The following is a 26,360-nucleotide window of genomic DNA, read 5'->3' as shown; positions in this document are numbered from 1 at the left end:
TGTATTAAAACATAAGTAGTTTTTTTATAAATATTCATTAATTCTTTGAAGCTTAATCAGGTAATTTTTAGAAATGAGAAATTTAAGAATATGGTAATTTTAATCCAGAAATTAATGCTCTTATATGATAGTTTATGATTTCACAATACACTGTTGTCTTTATATATATCATAGTTCGTAATTCAAATTTAATTATTATATATTATTATATATAAGTAACCTTTTGAAATCTCTTTAATTTTCAGGCCAAACTGCATTATCTAGATATAATCGCCAGCTTACCAAGCTACGGAGCCAAATGTTTCAGCACAAACCAAAGAGAGGGCGTCGAGCGCGTCCTTCTGGTGAGTCCGCGCTTCGGACTCAGCCAGATATCCAGTGCACGCAATTCGGTGGTTAGTTTATTTACTTGTATATTAACTATTGAATCGTATACTACTTAAGCATGTTTTCAAGCAGCCCCAACCTATTTCCGCCATCGAGGACTTCACCCATGTGGTGGTCAACCGAGAGGACGATGTGACCTGCAGTGTATCCATATTCATGCTGGGCGACCGAGCTGTGAAGTTCATCATGGAGGATCGCGATGGCTGCGAGTTTAGTCTGGTTCTGGGAGGTTACTACAGATTGCTAACAGGTGAGGTTAATTAGGAATTAATATATACTGAATAAATAACTTATTTATATATTACTTCAAAAGGTAACGTGTTAAGCATTCTGCGGGAAAGAGATCCGAATGACGAGGACAACTCGCCTGGTTTTCTATCCCAGCACACAGTGCTTCCTGCGGGTTGGAGCTACCTGCTTCCTTTTCACACTCGAGCACACAGTGTCAACTTCCTGATGGCGCCGCCATATCATCCTCTGGTCCAGAGGCCTCAACTGCAGCAACAAACCTCCATTCAGGGACCTCCTTCGATGCCGTACGTAATGGACTTGGATCTGCACAGTGTTATGGCCACGGAACTACTGGAGGAGGCAGCCAAGGACTCGGGTCTTAGTGACAGCAGTGGTAGCAACTACTGCGAGGGAAGAACCCACACGGGCAGCCACCAATTGGAGGCCAAGAACGAGCAGGTTTTGCGGCGGGTTCAGGAATTGCAACACCTCGTTCAAACCTCCGAGCAATATTTGAGTGAACAGGAACAGGGAGGCGTTGGCGGGGGAGGCGTGGCCATGCTGGAGTTCGACTCCGATTGCGATAGTCTCAACAGCAGCAAGGTTTCCTCGACGGAGGAGTCGCAGGGTGGAGTGATCCTGGGTCCAGGAGTGACCATTCCACCAGGACATCCGCTGAAACACAGTGATTCCCTGACTCTCCTGGCGGAGACCATAAACCACGAACTGAGTGGGATTACCCAAGGATTGAATGCCATACCCGAGACTGCTCCGGTTTCCACATCCGCTCCTGCAACGCCAGCCACTCCGAAGAGGAAGCCCAGTTTGTGCAGCACCTCCAGTCCGCGACCCCAAAGGAAGCTGAATGGCTTCAGTCAGCTGTTGAGTGACTTGCAGGCCTTGGGAACGGACTTCTCGCAGAGTGAAAGCGATTCGGAGTCGGTGGCATCGCCTGCTCAGTCCCCGACGACCAGGAGACCGCAGATGATGCTCCTCCAGGCGGCGGGATCGGGATCGGGATCAGCTATCCCAGCCAAGCAGCAGCTCTCGCAGAGGAGCAGCTTCGGCCTCCACAGTCCCGATGGAACGCATTTCGGTGCGGAGACCAAGGACTACAACCTGCGGGAGTACCTGCAGCAGCTCAAGGAGATCAGCAATGCGGCAGCTGCGGACACGGATGTGGCTGCCCGCCAGCTGTCCGAAATCTATGGCTTCGAGGTGCGGGAGGACACCTTCATCGAAACCGATTCGGATCTCATCGATCTACGTGCCATTCCGCCACCCCAGACCCCCGATGAGCTGGACTCGCTCTCCCTGATGAACGCCGCTCCCCCAAAAGGATTCGAGGGAAAGGCCGAAGAGTTGGATAGCTTCCTGCAGCAAATAATGGTGGCACCACCCACGCAGAAGGCCACGCCCGCCAAGGAACTCACGCCCGAGGAGATCATGTCGTTCATCATACCACCACCTCCCAATTTGGAGCAGCAGCAGGTGGTGCAACCGGTAGTTCAACCGGTGGTGCAATCGGTGGTGCAACCTGTGGAAACGGAGTGTCTGTACAGCAACTCCGTGCAAGCAAAGCGGGAGTTCTTCCAATCCGTGGCCAATGGAAGCAATAATGGCAGCACCACCCATTCCCCACACGTAATAGAATACGCCACCGTGGAACGGAAGAGCAAGTTCAGCTGCTGTCCCACCAGCAAAAAGGAGGAGCTGCCGCAGGAGGAGGAGGAGGTGCAACCACCGCCGAGGACACCAACCGCCGAGCAACTTTCACCGCCGCCGGCGAGACCACCAAAAGAGTGCGGAGCTACTGCAGCGTTACTCCCCGAAAAAGCAGGTGAGGATCGTCGCCAGTCCGGTGGTGCCAACGCAGGAGCGACGGGATCTCTGTCCACCGCAGTTGCCGCCGCGTGGAAGTCCCACATTGGAGGGAACTCAACAGCAGGGCAGTCCCACAAATCTGGTGAGTGGACCCAAGAAACCCCCGCTGCCGCCGATCGCCAATCGACCGCGTCCCTTGAATGGAGTCAATCCGAATCAGAGTCCAAACCCGAACACCTCGTCACCCGGATGCGCACCACCCGCCCACTATTCACCACCCATACCGGCCACCGTTCGCCTGCCCCACTTGAACCAGGCCAACGGCTGCACCACTCCTGTGCTTCCCAAGAAACCGCAGCAGCTGCACGGCGAGAAGTTGTTCATCAAGAATGGCCATCTCATCGATGGCGAGGCGCTCTTGGCCAAAACGGATGTGGCCATGGCGGGATTGCTCATCAAACTGGACCAAGTGGCCGCCCAGTGTTCGGTGGCTCAGGCAGCTGGCGGGGGAACCTCCATCGATGAGGAGAAGTTCCAGCGAGCGAGGAACGAGCTAACCGAACAGACTTTGGCTTTGGTCACGGCCAGTAAGTTCCTGGTGGCTTCCATGTCGGACATGACGTTGATTACGCTCCCAGAGCACCTGACCTCCTGCCTGACAGCCATTCGAAGGATCACCGAACTGGCGCAGGACATGACGAGACACACATCCGCTCCTCTGCAGACCAGGAATATAGTGCTCAAAGTTCACGACGTGGCGAGCAGTTTTAGGGAGCTGGTGGGCGTGGAGATCGGACCCATTGGAGCGGGTCCGTTGGCCCTGCAGGCCGAGTGCTTGGCCAATGTGCTGGCCACCTTGCTGCGATCCCTGCGCGTGTTTTCTCCATAACCCCGCGAGATCGAGGCAAGCGGAAGCGGAAGTGGAGAGGAATGCGAAGCTGCTGGCAGAAACGGAAGTGAAACCCAAACCAATCCCGACATATCGCACCCTGCTCGTCTCTCTATGTGTAAATCCCCTTACACCACCTACGTCTAGATGTGCATGGAGATCCAAAATAATACGAGTATATTATATCCCCAAATACATCACATCTCGAAACTAATTCACAGGTCAAAGGTCGCGTCAGAGAGTCGATGGTCTGATGGCTCCTTAGGCTTAATCCTCGCCTGCAACTAATATCGAATGGAATGCGAAGTGGAAGCTCAAACGAGAGGATCGTAGATGGTGTGGTTGGATGTGCTTTTAGGTCCTAGGGATGTATGCCAATCTACATATCGCACACTTTGATGGCATTGTAAGTTTTTAGGGGTGCCGACATATCTCAAACTAGATTTCCTACAAACCGATTTTGAAAAGATATATAGAAGAGACTTCTTAAAACGCTTTAAGAGTTTTTTTTATTACATTTTTTGCATTTACAAACAAAAAAAAGTTACCCAAACCAATAACTATTTTAAACCTTATTCTTCTAAAAGATTTTTCTAAACTTGTTCCTTTTCGATTTTTTTTAAAATTTTTTTTTTAAAAGTAAGGCTTTTTTGAGATAATTTTAGAAACCATATTGTACATTTTGGGTGCCTTAAAATATTCCTTTAAGATTTAAACCTTTCTTGAAGCTCAATGTAGACCTAATTATCATATCGAAAAACATATATATTATTAGCACAGGCCACCACATCGCTACGAACCTCACAAGAATATCTTTTATATTTAATGAAAACGATTTATAATTCTAAATCACTCTCAACTTAACGCATGCAACTAACTCGAATTTCTATGTAATCTCCTAAAATCAACTATTTTTAACTATATGTACTCACATATCTCTCTCGAATCGTTAGAACTGCTCTGTATACCAAACCATGGAACCAGATCCCGAACCGATCCCTCTTCCCAAAATCATTAAACCGATTTAATGAGACACCATGACTTGATTATCTAGACCAATTTATATGAGAAACTAACGGAAATATGTTTATTAAATTATGCTATTAGTATATTTTCTTATGTACATAATTTACACACATACCTAATACCCTATATATACAAGTACTATATATAAATATTAAAATAAAATTGACCAAACAATAATCAAAATTTTAACTTGTGATATAAAAAAAAAATGGAAAAGTAAAAGCAAACAAGAATAATTAATGAGAATACAACTTTTACATTTTCTTTGTTTTAACAACAAATGTTTTAACTGGATTATTTAATACGTTCGTTGTTGTTAGAAAACGATCAACTTTTTTGTTATTGTTTATGTGTCATACTTTTGTTGTAGTTGTTGGCGAAGTACAAGAATGCGCACTAAGTTGTAGCTTTAACTAATTATATTATTATATACAATATGGTTAAACATTAATCAAGGGAAGCCGATAATAAAGTATAATCCGTTTAAAATATGACTAATCGATAACCAATTGTTTTCATTTTGTTTAATAATTTTTTGTTGAGACAAGCACACACATACGCATAGTAAAAATACCCATATGATATACACAAACAAGAATTATACAAGTATGAACTAAAATTAATAATACTAAATAAGTAAAACATAATCAAATGTACAATGTAAAACAATGTAACTGTTTATGATTTAATGAAGAAAACATTCAAAATGCATATGAAATTGTATGGAATAATTCAATAAATAAACCAAAGTAATATAAAGATATTTACAACGATCTTTTTGTTCAAATTTAAAATTTACATATGTAACAGAAAATTTAAATAAAATACATTTGTAATTTTACACACTTAGCCCAGTTACGCTCTAAGCCGAGACACAAACCAATGCTAAGCTAGGTGGAAAAACATGTTTTGAGGCAGTGGTGAGAGTTTGGCGGGAAAATGGATTTTTTAGTACGTTTTAGGTCGTTGGAGATTTTTGGTGGACCGTTTGTCGGTAATACTCGTCAGCCGTCGGAAAAAAATCATTTAATATTTCAATTTCAATCGGGGCGGGACGGTTCAAACAGACAATCGATCTGCTTTCCTGGCTGTCGGAGTTTTCGAAAAACTCGGGAAGGGATTTGACTTGTGCTGAATCGCGCGAAATCGCATTGAATCGATAAAAACAAGTGCTTCAATTTATGCTCTAGTAACCGCCTTAGAGAGCAAGAATTAAAATATCCGACGACCCGGAATCGAAAACGCAGTAAAAGAAAGAAATTTTCGTCTTCCTGAAGTGCGCAAAAAGATATGTAATACGATTGCCAGGAAGACACGGAAGCAATACAAAAAAAACGGCAAAAACGCAATCGTTACATATTATATATTCGCTCGGTTGGAAAGTTCTTCTTTTGTGCAGAAAATCGACCACACATCAAAATAAATTACTAGAAAAAAGCAGAAAAACAACAACAACAACATCCTCAGCACTCTCGCTCGCCAGCTCTCTCTCTTTCTCTCTCTTGACGAAGGCGGAGAAAGAAGCAAACGAATCAACAAAATAAAATAATCATTTCGCCGCCAAACAATAAGGAAAATAATTAATTTTCAGCGAGCGAGTTTCTGCGGCATTTATGCCAACTAATTGACAAACGAAATGGATTACAAATTCATTGTTTTCAACGCTGCGAGGGACAACAATTTGGCGCAATTAAAGGTGAGTTTCGGGAATTTTCGACTTCACCTGCACCGGGGCTGTCCAATTGGAAAGTTGCGAGATTCTTATTGGGATTGCTGTTGGAAACCTCAGCTGCTCGGCAGACTCGACAGTTTGTTATTTAGCCTTGTGACTAATCAATAAAATTCTCTCGCTCACACACACGCACGCACACACACAAGCGCTCTCCGCTAAGCCGTACACGCGCATGTTCTCCAGTGGTGTTGGGCTTGTTATTTAAATCTGGCCAGAAAAAGCTAAATTACGTATAGGGCAACATATGTTCAGTTATTTAAAACAGCAGCTTACTATTCTGGAAAATTCTATAATTACTTCTTATTGTTGTTTTGCGATAAAAATATGTATGTAGCTATTAGTGAGAGTTTTTTATTTTGAAATCAGAAATTAATTACTATAAATATGTAAACATGTTTTGGCCAATACATATCCATAAGTTTTTAGCTCTTTGATTTCTTAGCTAGAAACTCGCCAAGCAACTTGCTTCGTCGCAAGACAATAACAAATACATATGGTTGGGGCGTGTTGGTGGGCGTATCGGATCCAAAACTTTTGCTTGCGACTGCAAGACTCGCGGCGCACTCTTTGCATAACCAAAGTTCTTGGGTTTGGGCCCGAGCTTTGGCTTCCAAGAGGCAGGCAGCTTGACATTGGCACACACCAGTTGTTGTACAGGCAGAAATTAAATAGAGACTTAAGCGGCAAGCGAAACAGCAACAGAAACAGAAACAGCAACAGAAAATGGCAATTGGCGCTGTTGCATTGGAGCCTCGCTTGGCCCCCACGTTTGCATTGTTTCATGCTCTTCGCAAATGCAGCGCGTGGGTGTTTATTATTTAGTACGACTGTGCAGGTCCCATCGGTGTGTGTTTGATTCTAAGTTTAGCACAGCCATATTTCGAACGTACTTGGTTGGGCCCGCCGCCTGGCATTTAAGCAAATTATACGTGACATGGAAATTGGTTCAGCCGAGGGAAATGCAAAACGAGCTGGAATAATTCTCGCCTGAGAATCACTTTCCTGCAGAATAGCAATGAACTACATATTGAGTCAGAGTTATTAGAAAACTTTTTGTTGACAAGGCAATTGGATTGGTCGAAGGTCGTATAAATTAACTTGCTTATTGAAATAAAACTGTTTGAAGTCTGAAATAATATTAATAATCATAAACCTTTGGGAGAGAGATGAAATAAAAACATTTATAAATACTTTTAAATGTGTGAAATTCTACATAAGAAATTAAAAACCTGATAATAACTTTTTAAAGTTCACAGTCTTATCAAACATTAATTGATTTGTTTTGAAATACAAAAGGACAAGGTCCACCATAAATTCCCAACTTTATAATCTAGGGTATGTATAAATAGTCTGGATTTGCTTCCATAGGATAGATCTTAGGAGGAAATACATAAAATGGTTTAAGATAATTATAGAATGAATAACCATAGTTTTTGCTTTCGTTTTCCCATTTTACATCGCTCTAAATTCATTTCCCTTTGGACTTCTTATCTTATCTCAGCCCAGACACTCGCTGTTTGTTATTATTTTGTTGTTTCTGTGGCTTTTACTTCGACGGCGATGACTGCTCCAAATGCGTAGCAAGTATTTTTAACCACTTTACTTGAGCGTTGTTTTTGCATTTGGGCCACGTTGCTGTTGAACACGTTAATAACGACGGCGAATTTTTGAACAGCTGAAATCACGTCGTCAGCGGCAGTTCACTTCCGCGATTGTCACTTGACGGAGCCGTTTCGCGCCGTCTCTTTCCCTGCCCCTATCTCTCTATCTCTTTCTTTAATACCGATTCTGCCCCCAGCGAACGCACTTTGCCTGTTGAAATTATTATTATGCTGATCGGAGGGAACAAAGAGCCGTTCCACGGGCTTTGTATTCTGCTCCGTGCCTTTTGCTTTTCGGCTTCCTCCTCTGCTGATGACAATTATCCTTGAAAGCGTTCAATCACACCAATTTGGAAGGCTCGACCCTTTGCACAAAGAAAAATAAGTCCTTAAATCAAAAAAAGAGCTTACCATTTAAAAATCCATTGCATAATTGTTTTGTAGTTCAAGAAAAACACTCCAGTACTTTCTGTTATTATTTATATGTAATTAGAACTCTTCCTTATATGGAAACCATACATTTCCTTTCCAAATTAGCACTTCTGTTCTTTTCTCTCGGTGTATCACGAGCTGGATATTCCTGTTCGCCTGCAGTTATTGTTGGTTTCGTCAAACTTCCTGACTGACGGGGCTCGACCCTGGAAATGTGTCATTCAAGGGGTGTGAGTTTTCGAAGGAGGGACAACTCGGTTTCGTCCCCTGAAAATGAAAATGGAATAAATAAATACTATACGATATAAATACAGAACGCATATGAATGTGCCCCGAAGAGTGCCCCGAAATAGCTTTTGTGTATGGGCTGCTGCACTCAATGCTCCAAATGCGAATGAACGAAGGGGGAGGGGCAGAGGGAGGAGCAGAGGAAGGGGGAGGGGGAGAGGGAGTCTGCGAGGCAACCTGCTTGGCGGTACGACGACGTGCAACATGTTCTAGCCTTCGCCCCATAGAACTGGTTTTTCTTGCTCGCCGTTGTTTATGTTTGTTCCAAAAATAAGAAACACCCCCCTCCTCGCCACCCCAACGACTCCCCAGCGTAAAAAAAAAACAGAAAAAACTGAAAAATAAAACACCTCACCGAAGAGTTGAACGGCGTACACGAAGTTGAAGTGCCACTTAAAGTTGAGTACACACAACAAAATATTTCTCCGTTCTTCGACCGCTGCTTCTTCTCTTCTCTTATCTTCGCTTCTCTTCTTTTTCCCCTCTTTTCGCTTTTTATCTCCACTTTGTTGGGTTTCCTTAGCCATACGTGATTTGGGGCCAGATCAAATGATTGATGAGGTTGCGGGTGGAAACTAGACCAACTTCAAAGATTGCTAGATAACTTTATGAAACTTTTTAGAAATTCCAAAGAAATACGTTTGCAAAGTAGATAAATAGAAAAGGTTTTAAAGAACAAACTTTAATACGCTTAGTTGCTAACTGAATGTGTCATAACAGTAGTTGAAGCATTAAATAACTATAAACCCATTTCTTATATAATGTATCTTGGCACGTGCCAGTTTTTTCTTTTCTAGAATTTACATAAACAAAGTAATTGAATTTAAGGCAGCTGTCCGGTTTGAAAGCATTCAAATGGGCTTTTTTCGCATTTCAATGAGCTACTTGTAAACTCTAACCTTTGCGCATGTTTTTTAATCAAGAACGAATCTAAGGTTCAATGACTAATTTCTACTGAAACCGGTTTAAATTAAATTATTTACTTTTCACCTTTGGGAGCACTAGGGTTCACTGCTCTTGACTTTTATCGAGTTTTTAGGCAAAGCCATTTATTGTGATACAACTAGAGGTATTTTAAAGATACCTTCCAAAATAATAAATGAGTGTTCCAATAAAAACAAGTTTTTAATCTTAATTGAACCCATTTCCTAGATTTACTAGTTAGTGCTCTTGTCTATCTATTTTTCGAGTACTACATCCATTCATTTTATAAAAATTGGTCATTATTGATTAACCTTGTAACGATAAGCAATTAACCAATGCTGATTAATTATTCTCAGTTAAGTTTCATTAAACGTGTAGTAGTTGTTGTTCCTTGATCATTTTAATTACATGCAAAACAAAGCCCGAAAAGACCATTCGAAATCAAGAAAATGTTTTCTCAAAGAAACACTTCAATCAGGCAGCGTTTCTCGAGCGTTTTCAAAACATTTGCCAAGGCATAACATTAAAGATAATTCGATGTACACTTTGTTGTTGGCTTCACTCCGTTCGCTGTTCGTTTTCAGTTTGGCTTTATGCAAAAACCGAAAAAGTGAATTTCGAGTTGGTCAACAGCTGTTTCTTTTCTGTTTTTTGGGGTTGAGGTTGATTCTTGTGCTTTGCAATTTACTCGTTTGCCGTTTGACGTTTGTTGAAATAACCTCAAAATGCGAAAATGTCTGGCTTTTCGGTTGTCTCTTTCTTTTTTTTCGATATTGTTTTGGGCCAAGTGGAGTTAAAGCTTTTGGCCTGAGCTTGGGGACCTGCTTCTTTTTGTTTTGTACTCGGCTTGCCATTTAACTGCTTCTTGATTATTAGCTTCCAATGGTGTGTGTAAGGTCACAGCCAATCTGGCTGGTTTGCTTTGACTCCAATCCTCTGTGGATGTGGATGTGGATGTGAATGTGGCTGTAGATGTGGTCTTTGTCATCCGCTGTCTTTGTGGCCATTGGTCTCAGTAAGTACGAGAATATTTACCCACATGATCGAGTACATAAACAGAGCACTCAGAGAAAAAATGGGGGTGATAACTGGTTTCAGTTATAGAAAACTTTACTTGACTCAGAAGAACTCTAGCAACCATTTAAATAGGAACAAGTTTACATTATCAAATATGTATAAATTATATGTACATACATCTTAAATTTTAAGGATATTCCTTTTTAAAAACCAAAGCAAACTTACATTTCAAAACGTATTTCAACATTTTGTTTCCTTGTAAATGCCAGTACTCCTATATTAACCCCAGCTGAATAATTGTTTGTTTTTGTATACATAATACCCATGCATATAGTATGTATACTGAACCATCTGAGCAAGAACAACTGAACGTGGATGGGCAATTAACAGCAACAAAGATAACAATACAATTGAAGCCGAAAAGCGGAAAATGGTCGTAGATACAAACCCAAGTTTGAACTCGGAGCGTGTTCTGTTCAGTTTGCCTGTGTATAATGATAGCGTTCATTGGCTTTATCGCCTTGTGTTTTTTCTTCTCCACTGGGGAAGTCTGAATATTTTCTTCACTCTACTCTTGAATTTAATTTGTGTGCCTTTGTTTTGGTCTCTGCACTGGGAGAAACTCAAAAGAACCGCAAACAATCCCCCGCTGATTGTGTGGCAATCGAGAAACTTAGCTTCGACCTGTCTTACCAAATCTGAAGCCTAAGAATAGTTAGTTTTGCAACTTTTGGCGAGCTTTTGGCCATTATGCAATGCCCATATAGAGCGAAACTGGGCATTAGGAAGTGCTAAAGCAGGTTGCCAAATACTCGAGTAGAACTTCTTAATTGAGCTAAACATTTGGTCGGCTCTAAACGGTTTTTTTCTACATTCAACTTGGAACAGTTGTTGCATCATTGCGGTTCGTTATGTGAAGTTTCGAGTAAGTAAATAATATTTGAAAGCTAATGTATTCATCGCAAAAGTTTAACAATTGCTTAGGCAAATAAGCTACTCAACTAGGTCTATTAGAATTTGTAAAACAAAATGTGGACTGAGTTGAGTTGTCGAGTAGGAAGCGATTTAAAATCAATACTGTAGACTGCCAGTCGTTTTAAGCTGTCGTAAAATTCTCTGACCTCTTTTGGCCAAACTAAATATTTACCAGCGTAAAACAACGAGTCAGGGAATAAAGACAAATAATCATTCAAAAAGCAATTATAATTTCTTGAAGGTGACATCCGGATTTGAAGTTTAACAACCCGCGTAATTAACCATGACTGTGAATTGAGCAGCCTAGAAACGCAGTCACTCGCCGGCAATTATTATTTCGCTCAGTGCAGTTTTATCGCCCATCTCAACTATTTACGATGCCAACAAAACTCTTCAAGGAAACCGAAAGACAATGGGGAGGTGGGCAGAAATATCTTTGGCTCTACCAGGTCAATGATTTATACTAGTAAATTATTAAATCCCATAAAAAAAATGTTTCTTTGTTTTTTTGTTCTTTGATATACGAGTATTTCTTAAAGCCAAGAAATTACATCCCACAATAAGTTCGAAATCAATTATGATTTTTAATAGACCTCTATTTGTAAATCATAATCAGCAATTCATTTTATTTAGGTTTGTTTGCTTTCAAATGCTTTTAAGAGTTGTTCATTTTTAAATCGTTTTTATTGTGTTATTTGTTTTTTATTGCGACAAATAAAAACAAATATCCTCGTAAATCAAGAGGGTATCGACATTTCGACCCCACTAAAGCCATTTCCTTTGTATTTGTTTTATTTGCTACTTTGTTGTGCTCTACGATCGAAAGTTGTCAAGTTCATCGCACGATTAACTAAAAAAACAAACCCGAGGAAAGTCAGATTTCCGTGCGGGCTACTATAAAAGATTTTATGAATTATGATCATAAATCTGTAAAAACAATCTGCCGCCGACAACAAAGATGAGGAAGAGTTTATAGAGTGTTTATGAAGGGAATGGGCTTATCTGCTGAATTCAATTCCATCTGTTATCTGTGCTTATGTTTGCTAAGCGAAATGTGAACTCCCTTTAGACTTGCTGGTTTCCCTTTTATTCACATAACAATCACCTAGTGATAAAATCTTAATTTTATTAATCTTCGCTGCCCTTTTTAAATTTTCCACGCTTCACTTAATGAATTAGTATTTTTCCATTTACCCAAACAAACACCGTGAGACGTTCAAACAGCCTTGACCCTGACACTGCCGGCAGTGCTCTAATGTGAACCCTTTCATTGAACCAGTTTTTCACTCCCCACCTCGGCGATGCGCCGTTAAAAGCACCGTTGACCTCAAGATTGTTTGATGATGCTGCGGCTGCGCAGTCTCCTATTGACATTTCCAGACTGTTGCACTGAGAAAAACAAGAGCGGTATTTTGAAAATACAAACTAATTTATGTGCATATATTATAATTTCCTAATGATATCAACAGGTAAAGGTTATAGTTGTTGAAATTCTTATACCAACGTATAAATATTATTCAATTATATCACGTTTTGTGCAGTGTTTATTGTTCTGGCCGCTCTTTTTATTGTTTTGGCTGGGCTTCCATTTGTGCAGCTTGATCGACTACCGGTCATTTGGCTCATTTTGGATTTATGGCTCAAAGCCCCGGCTTTTGTCACCCTTGAGCCGACTGCGCAGTCGCGGCTTAGCTAACAAATAAGCCAAACAATTTGAGTCAGTCTTGGCTTGACTACTTATAATGCCGGGCCTCGAATACCGAATACCGAATATCGAATACCGAATTTCAGTTGAATGGCTGATCGGTGGATTGGTCGAACGAACGGCATCCCAAATTGAATTATATTGGAGTGTGATGACCAAGTCTGAAGTCGGCTGAACTTGAGGCTGTCTACTTGCATATCGTCGACATTGAACTCGTTCAATGTCAGAATTATAATAAATTATGCGTGTGCGGTTCGGTTCGGTTCGGTTTGGCTTGGCTTGGTTCGGTTAGGAGAGGGTCTTTCGAAGGGGGTTATATGGAGATATAGCGGACGGTCAAAGCAGAAAATTGATCGCGAAGCGAAACGACCAACTAACAATTCACACAGCCCAACAAAAAGGCAAAAAAAAACAGTGGCTTGGCAACAACAATGGAAAGTTGTTTATTGTTTATTACACGGAAACGAACAATTTTTTGTGTTGTTTTTGTTCGTGTTGTTGGCTTAATTTAATAGCTGTGTTTAGGCCGTTTTCGCTTGACATTTGTGCATAGCGGTAAAGTGGGCTCAAGGTGTTTCCACTCTCATTTCAAATCCGAGAACAGATATGTGAAATGTTCGAAAAACAAAAAAAATTACCTTGGGAAATTGCTGTTCAACATTTCCCCAATTTGCGATACAAGCTAGGAACAGTCAACAAATTAAAAAGAAATATATTTTCACTTTTTGTGGAAGTGAAATTTCTCTTGTTTTCCGGCGCAAGGTAAATTATATGAATTTAAAATCATAAATTATCTGAACCCGTTGCATTCAGACTTTTAGCGTATTTGTTGTGTGCTATTCATTCAGATTCTTTGCGGGGGAACTTTTCGCGTTTTGGGGATTTTCGGTGAGTCTTGGCAAATGAATCGAAATTAAATGGAAAAACAAACAAGAAATTCTGAGGAGAATGCGTTTTTGTGGAATTATTTGTTGAAGTAAAACAGCAAGTGCAAATTTAGTAATTGTTATGTATTGATTGCAAACTGTAAACCTTGTTTGAATTTAACTTACTTGCATGTGTCAAAACTTAATAGTTACTTTTGGATTGGGGCAAATATAAATATTGGATTAGTGCTTGAGTGCATATTGAAGAATGTCGGTTTAATACTCATGCAAATAAAACTGGCAAACCTAATGGATTTTTATTACAAAGTAAATTATTTACTGTTGAATTAGACATGTTTTCTTCCAATAAATATTCATGAACACTGCCTTTCGATTCTTGCAAATGGAGAACCTTTGTATAAGTGATATTCAAATTAGAAATGCAGCTTCAATTATTGTTTACATGTTTATTTTCTAGGTTGAAATGTCGAGCGGTCTTTCCCACAGTGGCTTGTTATTCTATAATTCAACCATTACCTACTTATTATAATTAAACGAAATAAAACATTTGGCAAGTGAAGAATTTCCCATAATTTGGTTCAATTTCTTGATTGAATTTCCGTTTTTTCTTTCGTGGCAATAAGGCCACTGAACCAATATCAGCGGGGTCACATCTATTGTAGCATAATGCCGGCCGACCTGAACACAATTGATTGATTTTCCCCACTGCCACCATATCCGCAACCACCCACTAACCCCACCACCCCCTGAGCCACCTGCCCCCAACCCCTTTGATTCGCCCACAATTCACGTGCCGCTGGTTTTTCGTGCCACAAAGGCCGCCCTCTCCGATTGTCAGATTGACTTTTCATTTCGTTTGAAGCTTTTTCGGCTTCGGGGCTGAGTAACAAGGTTAAATAATGGCTAAAAGGAAGATATACGGAAAGAGGGAGGAAAAACGAAAAGGGAAAATCGGTGATACAACAGCATGAGTAATTTGAATGACACTGGACTAAATTCAAGTCATTTTCAAGGGTCAGTCCTGATTGAACTTCAAAGGTAAACAATATAATTAAGTCCGCTTAAAGTGTAAAAAGTTCAGTAAAAATGTTGATAATCATATATTTAGGGTATTTACAGTACACATTTAAAAATGTAATGATAATTGGTTGAACAATAATTGATAAGAAATGTTTTGAAGAATGAGGAACAATCTATTTCCTGTAAAACAAAAAGATTTGATCAAAACACTTTTATTTCTTGGGAATCGTGTCATGTTGTGTAGATTGTCTTTAGATAATTTTTTCCTGTTCTACCGATATTAGCTCATTTTTTATTCCCATATCAGTCAGACACGATGCTGATTCATGACTGTCATAGCTTTAATCATAATTGATCAGAAGGCGGAAAAGAAACAAACAGCTGGTGATGATCAATTTTTCCCCTTCGGGTGCGAAAGCAAAAGTTCAGTAGCCATTTAAATGGATCATAAGCATATATGTACCTATATATCTGCTTTTGCTTTCGCACCGAGTTAAATGCAAAATTAATGCGTAATTTTCATTGTTCGATTTGTTTGCTGTTTGCGCTTGCACTTGTTGTGCCGAAAAGGCTTCCCAATAATCTTTATTTTCAAAATACGCTTTCCGCCTAATAGTCTTGCCAAAAATGTTTCTTTATTTCTATTTCGACTGCTTTCTCTTGCTTTTTGTTTTTATTTCGGTTTTAATGTTATTTTTTCCTTGTCACGCGCACGAGGCGATGATTGCTGATTTTTTTTTTTTGGGGCGGGGGATGAGGTGGGTCGAGACAAAGAATTCGGCTGTCTAGTGACGATGGCCATAATATCGAGACCATGCGAATTGACCAAGAGAAGATTCTCTTCGAAAAAAAATAGGAAGCGATTTCTTTTGGCGGAAATTACCAGAAAAACAGAGAGGAAAAGAATTACTGTGGGCATTTTGAATGTATTAAAATTTCTATATTTTTGTTGTTTTGATTCAAATGTTTTCGTTTAATCAAGTCGTTGATCTTTACCTTCCATTTTATTCATTTATGTGTTGCATAATATGAGCTATAATCATGTTATTTAAATTTCGCTTACCCTTGCAGGGGGTGTTATATTTATTCTTTTGTTTTCAATCTTTGAATACTATATGGCAAACTTTACAGGTTGGACTGTAGCGAAAAAGAGCCGCGTTCACAAGGTCTTTTCCTGTCCCCAAACCCTCCTATTTTTTTTGGCTCGCATCTTCTATCGTGGCTTCTCTTTTTTTGTGCTTATCTCGTTTCTGGTTCTAAAATAACAGGGGCGCCGATTGAGGTGGTGGGATCAGGGGGTCTTTTAGGTGACACAAACATATGGACGACTGCTCAAATTGAGTTTGATAGGTGCGGAAAATTCCTTTGTCTCGCCAGATTGATGTTGTGTAGTCAAGGTTTCCTCCTTATAAAGTTCACTTCCTCACATTTAACTTGTGCTTACAAAGAAAACTGATACACAGAAATTGTAAAGGAAAAAAATCAATTTTCTATAAAAATAAAAGGTTGGCGTAGCAAATCATTTTCTAGAAAAATTAACATAACGGGTGATGATGCCGGTGGGTTTAATGCAAATTTGGTTGTCAAGCTTAAAATTTTTACATTGGTGAAGAAATACTTTGGATTCTAAATTTGAAATGATTATTATATTCTTAATACATTTTTTTTCTGCGTATAAGCATGTAAATGAGTTGAATATGCTTAGAAAAATAAAATGTAAATGGCTGTCGATTCCTTTGTAGCTCTAATCTATTCTCTATAGCCAATCTGGCGACCGACCCCACCGCCCCCTACCTCCCACCCATCCCCTCCCCCTCCATTCCACCACCCGTGCACGCGCTGGCGAACAACATAATTAGCATACTATAAAGCGAAAATGAAACACGTTTGACATAAATGAATTTCAATTTCGAATTCGCATGGGAGGTAAAAAGAGCTAACAATAAAACCGTCAGCCCCCCAGGCAAATGTAAAGAGAGACGCGATATTCCCCAGCTGATTTCTGACTATATCTCTCCGGTTGTCTTTCTCTTTCACTCTCTCTCTCTCTCTGATAGTCGTACCCATTTGTTATTTTGTTATCTCTTGCTCGTGTGGCCTGAGTTTTTATTCACGCTCTGTCAGCAATTCGCTTTGTTCGTCATCAGTTTGTTTGAAAGCAATTATATATTATTATCGTTGTTTTTATTGATTTAAAAAAGTGGTTCCTAATTGGAATTTCTTTGCGATTTGGATCAGTAAAGGGGGAAAAACATATTCAAATGAAATGGAAGTGGCTGATATCAGGCACTTTGATAAGACTTTATTATCAACTTCTTAAAAGTTATACATATTAGGGGAGGGTGGTCCCATACCGACCCCCTAAAAGGCAAAGGCGATAAAGGTGAGAAAAATCAATTTTTCAGTTCAGTTCAAAAATTTACTATGTAGAGGGATCAGTTTACTATACATCTAATTGATTAGCATGTGCGTAGGTGCTTTGAAGCGTTAGATATTCAGGCAAATATAAAACTCTACTTTTTGGTCGTACTCAAAAGTAGTGGTCCGAAACCGACCCCCTATTTCTTAACAGAAGCAATTTAATAACATAAAATAGAATTTAATGATTTTGACGTTTATTAAGAAATATATTGAAGGTTCTTTCCAGAAAATAAAAATTAATGTATGAAATAAAGGGCACTGTAGTCAATTGATGAAGTCTGAGTTGTCCTCTTTCTCATAGTAAGTTTTCGCGTTGTTTTCGCGTTGTTTTTCAAAAGCCGCTCGTTGATGTCTGTCTCTTCGCTTGCTGTCTGATGTTTTTGCTGTTTCTGTTACTTTTCTTTACTGAATCTTGTTTACTTTTTCATATTTTCCCTCAAAAATACGCTATGACATATTAAGCTGCCAATAAATGGGGGTCGGTTTCGGACCATCACTTCGCGGTCGGTTTCGGACCACCACAACCTTTTCTAATTAACTGCTCGCCATTATCTAATGACGCAAAGAGCGATGTAATTCTAATAGCGTAAATGACAGATAGGACTATCAACTATCAGAAAACCTTACCCTCCGATTTTTATGCGCAGAAAAAAAATTTTAAAAATATTTTAGCTCAAGTTCAGAAAAGAAAAAAAACTGAATGTCAGAGGCGTTGAAACAAAACAAACGGAAAAATTGCAGTGAAACAAAAGAAATCAAATTGGCTATCTATCTCCAAAATGTCTGTGTTATAACAGCTTTTCACTGAAGTTACCGACAATTCGGCTAGCATCGCCATCTCTGAGAAACATGGGGGGGGTCGGTATGGTACGACCGGTCGGTATGGGACCACTCTCCCCTACGAAATAAAACGCTGTTGACTAACCATTCAATACAAAACAAAAAGACAGTAAGAAGAATTTGACAGAAAACATTTTAGACCCACTGAATTTCTCTTGTAATAATGAATTATTTTCATTGCTTATAACTAAAATAAAACACGTTCTTAAAGCATGTTTATCAGTCTTAGGTTTCAAAAAGCTAATAGCTAAAGAATAAAAACAAACATGACATGTCAACAAATATGAAAAAATTATAAACCCATACCTATTTTTAGAGGAAACAGCAAAGGTTATCAGAGTTATGACTTTGAACCACTTTCAATACATAATGCACTTTAGAGTGGACTATTTCCCTTTAAGAATGAATGGATTTGCTGATAACAATTTGCTCTCTTTTGCTGTTAATTTTAATGCCCCAGATCAGCACAAAGCTAACCCAGATACTTCCCGATTTTTCCGTTTGCAGGCCACCCTTTACAACAAAAGTTCCGGCGAAGTGGGCAGCCTGATCTCGGCGAAAGTGAACGGGGCCACCCCGCTGGTCATCTCCTGCCGCAACGGACACTACGACATTGTAGAATACCTATTGACAAAGTGTCGCGCTAACGTGGAGCAGGTGGGGTCGGTCAGCTTTGACGGGGAGCCCATCGAGGATGCCCCACCGCTGTGGTGCGCAGCGGCCGCCGGTCACTTGGGCATCGTCAAGATGCTCGTCCGCCGGGGGGCGAATGTGAACAGCACCACCAGGACGAACTCCACACCACTGAGGGCTGCCTGTTTCGATGGACACTACGAGATCGTCAAGTACTTGGTGCACCATGGAGCGGGTGAGTGAAATTATTGAAAATACAAGTCATTAAACCAGATCGATCACTATAAAAAGTAACTTTTTTATACAGAAAAAATATATATTATGACTATAAATTTAGTTTATTTGTTATTGTAAATCTCATTAAATTGACAGTATTTTCTTGAAATTTGATATAAAGGCAGTAATATTCCATAAAAAATATAAATATATAAATATGTATTATATAAAATATTATATAATATAATTATTTAAATTTATAATTGTTTATCCCCAATTTTGAATTGATTTAATTCTGTCATAAAATAGAACAAAAAATCTAGTTTTGGCAAATCTGTCCAGTCACCTTAGAACATCATGGTTAAATCAGCAATTTATATTCATTTATATTCCTGTTTGGCTGACACTATTTTGTCAACCTACTTCTACTTTTTCTTGTATTTAATTATTATTAATATAAAAACCATAAACGAAACTGGTTTTAAGCTTTGCATTTTACTGCTCATAACTCACTGTTTGGATACGTGCTAATTGCTTTGCCTTGCTCCGCAGACTTTGAAGTGGCGAACCGACACGGCCACACCTGCCTGATGATCGCCTGCTACAAGGGTCACTTCCGCATCGCCCAGTATCTGCTCTCCCTGAACGCGGACGTCAACCGGTGCAGCGTGAAGGGCAACACGGCGTTGCACGATTGCGCCGAGTCGGGATCCTTGCAGATCCTGCAGCTGCTGCTCAAGCACGGCGCCACCATGGACGTGGACTACTACGGGATGACTCCGCTGCTGGCGGCCAGTGTCACCGGTCACATGCCCATCGTCGAGCACCTGATCACATTGCCCTGCGTGAGCAGGGAGTCGAGGATTCACGCCTTGGAGCTGCTAGGTGCCACCTATGTGGATCGCAAGAGGGACATGGCCGCGGCACTCACGCTGTGGCGAAGGGCACTCGAGGAACGGGCCGTGGAACCGCCGCTGGAGAAGAAGGTGCAGGAACCAGTGCCGGCGTACGAGATGGTCAGGGAGGTGACCAGCGTGGAGGAGCTGGAGGAGATGGTGCTGGATCCCGACGAGATGCGAATGCAGGCCTTGGTCATTAGGCAGCGCATCCTGGGACCCACGCATCCGGACACCAGCTACTACATTAGATTCAGGTGAGTTAAGGCCAGGTTCCTCTCAACAATTTTGAAAAAATGAAAATTTTTTTTTTCATAAATTGCTACTATATACTTGTCGAAATAGTATAAAATAAGTCCCGAAGGTCAGCAAGGCCGAGAAGTAGGTGTAAAAGAGTGAGGAGCGCTGCTGGTAGTACGGCCGCTCGAACGCCTTAAAAACTTTAAACTGATTTTTCTCCGAACCACGTTTTTTCGCATGGATGACACTCTCATTTCAAAACTATTGCACTTATCGATTTGAACCAAACGGAATTTTACTCTTAATATGTCTGGCTATGGCCGGTACCAGAATCAGAAATATTCATTATTTTTTAAAAAAGTTATAAACAATTATAAGTGAAAAAAAGGGTTAAAAAAATTCAAAAGTCCGCCATTTTTTTATTTTTCATGGAAAATGTTTCATTCTGGTACCGGCCATAGCTACTTCGATGCAGAACACGAAACTATTTTGGTTATTGCATTCAGATAATTATTTTTCAAGTAATCGTGTCATCCATCTACGAATCGGACGAGTTTCAGCAGCCATTTTCAGGACCGCCATTTTGAAAAAAAAATTTAAAAAATTTTTTTTAGTAATTTCATATACATACTTTCATATATAAAAAGAATTGAATACTCAATATTTTTTGTTATGAAAATAAAATTAATTGAAAAAAGTACGTTTTTCAGAGGAACCTGGCCTTAAGGGGCACAACTAGTGTGCAGTTTTAAAAAAATCAAAAAATTTTTTTTTTCATATTTCGGTGGATTACACCTTTAAAAATAACATATTAAAATTTAAAATCGATATCTCAAATAGTTTTTGAGTTATAGCAATTTTAAGAGCAGCCGCTCTCATAGCAGTGCAAGCGATCATTTTATCTTTAAACGCGTTTTTCTCGAAACAGCATTTTCCGAATTTGCTGCAGTGATAACTCAAAAACTAATGATCCGATCACTACAAATTTTTTTTTACATTTTCTTTATATAGTTCTACGTACCATGAACTATCGGTTTTTTGATCCGATCAAAAATCGAATTTTGGCAGGCCAAAAACGACCGAAATTTTGGTTAAAATTCGATTTTTTTTTTTAAACGCTGCCATTTTGTCATTTTTTGATATTTTTTTTTATCGTAGTTCATGGTATGAAAAATATTATCTAGTTTCACGAGAATTTTTCATTTTTTGATTTCGTCCACGGAGAGGGCCGGAATCACTGCAGCAGTTGAGGCACTTTTTTTTTTAGCGCCGTTGGAGATCGACTATAACTTAAAAAATATTTAACTTTTTTCTTTAAAAATTTCACTATACATTCTTAAAACATGTATAAATATATTCTAAAAATTTGAAAAGAATTGATCAAGTAGTTTTTTTTATAAAAATTCCCAAACATCACCATTTTTTTAGGCCGTCACACTAGTTGTGCCCCTTAAAGGGGCATCAAAAAGCAATGAGACCTTACCTCAACTGTAGTTAAATAATGTATTTTGTATTACAATTTCTTACTAATAAATTCCTTATTTTTAGGGGAGCCCACTATGCGGACGCTGGACGCTTTGACCGCTGCATCGAGCTCTGGTCCTATGCCCTCACCATGCAGCAGAAGATCCTGCAGCCCCTGAGTCCGATGACCCAATCGTCGCTGCTCTCCTTCGCCGAGTTGTTCAGCTTCATGCTGGTGGAGGCGGGTCGCCTTTTGCCGCGGGGTCGCGTTGTGCCGCCCATCGAGGCGGACGGCATGCTGACCATCTTCTACAAGGCGGTCAAGGAGGTGGAACGGGGTCAGGCCTTCACGCTGGAGCAGCAGAAGGACCAGCAGCAACCGCAGAAGCAGCTGCCGGCAGCTGACAAGTCGCCATCCTGCTCGGCCTCCTCCTCCTCATCCACGTCATCGTCATCGTCCGCTTCCTCCTCCTCCTCAACGACGCTGCTTTCGGCGCATCAGCACGATTGTAACCACGATCCGAATGCCCTGAGTCGCACCATGATAAGTGCCATTCACATAGGCTGTCTGCTCAGCTCGCTGCTGGACACGGATGCCCTCAATCCGGAGATGCGTCGCCAGGTGATGGGAGCGTTGTTCAGGCTGAATCGCCTGAAGGTTCGTGTTCGGTTCGATCGGACTGCTCTGCACTACGCCTGCTATCGCGAAGGAACGCTGGCCGGTCGCTATCCCTCCTGCCAGTTTCCCTCGGTGACGTTGGCGAAGGCTCTGCTTGAAGTGGGAGCCGATCCGAATGCCATCGACGAGGCGGGCAACACCCCGCTCCATTTGGCCACCATGCAGCCATACGTGGAGCCCCTGTCGCACATCCTTCTCGAGGGCGGAGCGCATTTGGTGAGTATCGTATCTGTACCTACTCCAATATATCTTACTAATGAGAATCTGTTCTCTTAGGACACCAAAAACTACGCTGGCGAGACGTTTGAGAGTCTGTTGGCACCCACGCCTATGCATAAGATCATTGACCCGATGAAGTACACGACGCTGGCGTGTCTGGCTGCCAGGACGATCAAGAAGCACGACATCCGCTACCAGGGAACCGTGCCAGCCACCCTGTACGAGTTCATCGAGCTGCACTAGAGACGAGGACCGGGATGAAGAGGACTGGACGAGAGTCAAGCACTCAATTCACTCAACCGCTCACCGGATCCCTCGCTGGTGCAATCGATCAACCGCCTGCCCGCCCGCCATCCATTAAACGATACCTACTACTACTACTACTATGACTATCGTCTACTGTATATTTAGAGATGGAGAGAGAGTTCGAAACTATGCTGAATGCGAAACGATGAATGAAGATGGGAGTGAATATATATATTTACGAGATCGTTACTAACGACCGGAAACTGATTTGTGATGTTAGCAAGCGAAGTGCCTGAATCGACGGATCAGGACGATAACTACTACTACTGACAACGATAACAAAACAGAAGCCAACAAATGGAAAAACAGACGAAAGCTGACGACCGAAGCAACGTATTGAAAAGTTCTGGAAGAGAGATGATTTGCTGTCTTTGAATTTTGCTTGCGAAATGTGTTGAAACTTTCTTTAAAACTATGTGTTCTTGCTACTCTATTTTGTATGACTTATGATTAAAATAATATTGTATGTACTTGTACTATATGACCAAAAGCCTGGGCCTGATTGCGCAGCCTAACTTTAATTATGTGGCACCAAGCCGACAACTCCTCAATGCTGTTGCAATCACACCCAAGCCACGGAAAATCCAAAAACCAGAATACCTAAAACAACAAAAAAAAAAAAAGAAGCAAAAAAAAAAAAAAACGGCCACCACCCACAAGTCACATCTAAGTGATGCGTTTGTTTATAAACGAGAAAACGATGTTTTGGAAATATACAAACTGTAATTAACAACAATAATCAACTATTGGCTTATTCCTGGAGCTAAATATTACTAAACCCAAAGCAACACAGCACTAACAAAAGAACCCAAATGCAAGACCTTAATATACGATATCTCCGTATGCATACGTGTATATATTTGCGTATTCTAATCTCAGTAATGGGGCTATGGAAGTAGTGCATGATTTGCCGGCGACTTTGCTTATCGAAGGATTTTTAACTGCAAAAGGGGCATCGACATGCTTTCCAAAACACATTGGTGGCTGGCAAATATTTGCTTTAAAATAAAATCTAATAAAATTGATGTGCTCATATTAAGCATTTGACAATTTTCTGTATTACAAGTAACCTACATCGAATTTTAGTATATATTAAAAAGTTTACCTTTTAGAGGGGCTTAAATAAACCACAATAACTTTAATAGCCACCAATGTGTTCTGAAATGCAGTTTGATGTGCATAAATTACAGAAACGCATATGTATTATATATCTATGCTAAGTCATGCAAATGCTAACTTGCAACATTAGCCATATAAGTCTATAAGCGAATAGAGTGGAATTTGGCTAACTACATTGTGCAACAACATTTTACGAATTATTTGGGTTTGGTTTAACTGAGTTTGCTAATGAAATTTATTTAAAAGGAAAAAGAACCAACGCTTTTAAATTTAAATATGTAATATTTTTCCAAATGTACGTCAAATTTTTTTATCCAACACGATTGTACAAAATTAAAGGTTTGCTTGTTGCACAGTGTTTAAAGTTTTTGCAGAAGAATGTGTTTGTTATGCCTATCTATTAATTGCCTGTGTGTATGTATGTAAAAACTAAATTTAAAGAATATTTTCGAACAGAAATAAAACTGATAACTACATTTTAACGAAACGACTATAAAAGAGCCTTTGCGGTTTGTTTTTGATCACAAACCAACGAAATGTTGCTTCAAACAGTTTGGTTTCTATTTTTGGTGGGGGTTTTGGAACCCATTCTGGTGACTTCTCAAGGAATCGAGACCTACGAGAACTACTACAATGAGATCCACGTGGATGATGAACAGGCGGAGGCCAAGACCAGAAATGCATTGACATCTCCACTTCAACGTTGGCCTGGCAACAAGATATACTACCGGATATCTGGAGACTATAGCGATCAGGAGGTGGCCAATGTCCGAACGGCAATGACGAGTTTTGGTGAGCAAACCTGTGTGCAGTTCGAGGAAATCGAAGGATCTCCTCCGTCCGGAAAAAGATATGTGTCCTTCAAGAAATCCCCTAATATGTGTGGAACTAGAGTAGGCTATCAACCCTTATCCTTTGGCCCGCACGAAGTCGTCCTTAATGAGAGGTGCCTCACTATGCCAGCTGTAATCCAGCACGAAACTCTCCATCTTTTGGGACTTTTCCACGAGCAAAGTCGTCCGGATCGAGATGAGTACGTGAAAATAGACTATGACAATATCCCGAGAAAATACTGGTCGCAGTTTATGGCCATGGATCAGACCACCACGTTCGATGTTCCCTACGATTATGAGAGCGTTATGCACTACTCGAAAAACGCCTTTGCCAAGGATCCCTCAAAGCCAACTATCCGTGCTTTAATCGATGGCCAGGAAGTGGAGAGGGAAATGGGCCAGGTGCGAGGACCTTCGGAGGGCGATTGGACCAAGATTCGACTTATGTACAAGTGCTAAAAAGGAAACATAAAATGCGAGGAATGGGGTTGGTAAAAAACTACGAGCGGTGTCTTTATTTATTGTGCTTAAAAGGTTTTAAAAATAAAATGTTTATTGATATCTTAACTTGTTGGTAATTAATTGGTACATTTTGCACTGATTCTCATTATAAGACATTTATCTCATGGAAACATTTTTAACCATTCCTTAAATGGTTGCCAGTCTTTCAAAGTCCGTTAACTTGAAAAGCGTTTTTCCGCCTCTTAAAAGTGGTAGTAGCTTGAACAAAAAGGGAATCCAAATGCAAACCGAACCAAAGGCGAATGCATTTGATTTCACAGAAGTGCAAGTGTAAGTGTCAGTTAACTTTGAAGCAGACTGAAAAGCAGTTGAAGGATAAAAAGGGGCTTTCGGATCCTAAAAGGGGAGTGCAGTGGATTGGGCATGGGGCCAAGCGACTGGGCAGCAAACAATCCGAATCCCAGGCACTTAATGTGCACTAAGTGCTTAAGAAGGCCAAGTGTCTGAAGCTGCCTATTTGAGCTTTCTTACTCCTTTCTTCGGTATCCTCCCACCTTTAAAGTATATGTAACTATGTATATACCTTTCATTATATATATATATTTTTTATTGTTGGTTAGGTTGGTTATCATTTGAATTGACTTTTACATTTCCTTTGTAATCAAACACACAAAAAGTGTTAAATTTCTATTTAACACTTGGATAACAATGACCTTTAAGAGTTTGTATTTCACTTGGAAAAAGGTGACATTTAAATTATGGTGTGTGACCTTTGCTCTCGAAAGTAAATGATCTGCCTTCCCTAAATGGTTTAATTGTGGTACTAAAGATAAATATATTGGAAGTTTTTTTTTTATAAATTTAACCATTAAAATCTTATTCGTAAAACGTTAATACTGTTGATATTTAATACGTTGAATTTACTGATTTTTATATGCTTTTTATGGCAGCATCTTTAAAGTGCCGAAAATACCTCGGCCGGGGGGTGGTGAATTCTTTAAAGCGGGCCAAAGAGCTGTGGCATTGTAAGGATGTCAACAAAGGGCCACAAATTGCTGGCCTAAAGAGAACGCAAGCAAAGAGAGTACCCCAAC

At 40.3% G+C, this 26,360-nt stretch overlaps 3 protein-coding genes across 3 annotated transcripts in view; all 3 read left to right on the top strand.

The window, feature by feature from the left end:
- LOC108098872 overlaps positions 1–5,120 on the top strand; it is a 33,014-nt gene extending 27,894 nt beyond the window's left edge. Inside the window, 4 exon segments of the mRNA XM_017202060.2 lie at positions 246–395; positions 460–637; positions 701–2,415; positions 2,417–5,120. Coding sequence (XP_017057549.1) covers positions 246–395; positions 460–637; positions 701–2,415; positions 2,417–3,331 — 2,958 coding nt within the window. The 3' untranslated portion in view covers positions 3,332–5,120.
- A 257-nt stretch (positions 5,121–5,377) lies between these two features.
- On the top strand, positions 5,378–23,591 carry LOC108098893 (protein fem-1 homolog CG6966). The gene is made up of 5 exons (XM_017202085.2): positions 5,378–6,053; positions 18,707–19,067; positions 19,601–20,201; positions 21,733–22,543; positions 22,604–23,591. The coding sequence occupies exons 1-5, from the start codon at positions 5,994–5,996 to the stop codon at positions 22,787–22,789; spliced, it is 2,019 nt and encodes a 672-aa protein (XP_017057574.1). The 5' UTR covers positions 5,378–5,993; the 3' UTR covers positions 22,790–23,591.
- A 910-nt stretch (positions 23,592–24,501) lies between these two features.
- On the top strand, positions 24,502–25,263 carry LOC108098894 (low choriolytic enzyme). The gene has a single exon (XM_017202086.2). The coding sequence runs from the start codon at positions 24,508–24,510 to the stop codon at positions 25,261–25,263; it is 756 nt and encodes a 251-aa protein (XP_017057575.1). The 5' UTR covers positions 24,502–24,507.
- Positions 25,264–26,360: the final 1,097 nt, after the last annotated feature.

Source organism: Drosophila ficusphila, unplaced genomic scaffold, assembly GCF_018152265.1.
Source record: "Drosophila ficusphila isolate 14025-0441.05 unplaced genomic scaffold, ASM1815226v1 contig_791, whole genome shotgun sequence".
Lineage (NCBI taxonomy): Eukaryota > Metazoa > Arthropoda > Insecta > Diptera > Drosophilidae > Drosophila > Drosophila ficusphila.
The sequence above is the reverse complement of the archived record's forward strand: the minus strand, read 5'-3'. Positions and strand labels throughout refer to the sequence as shown.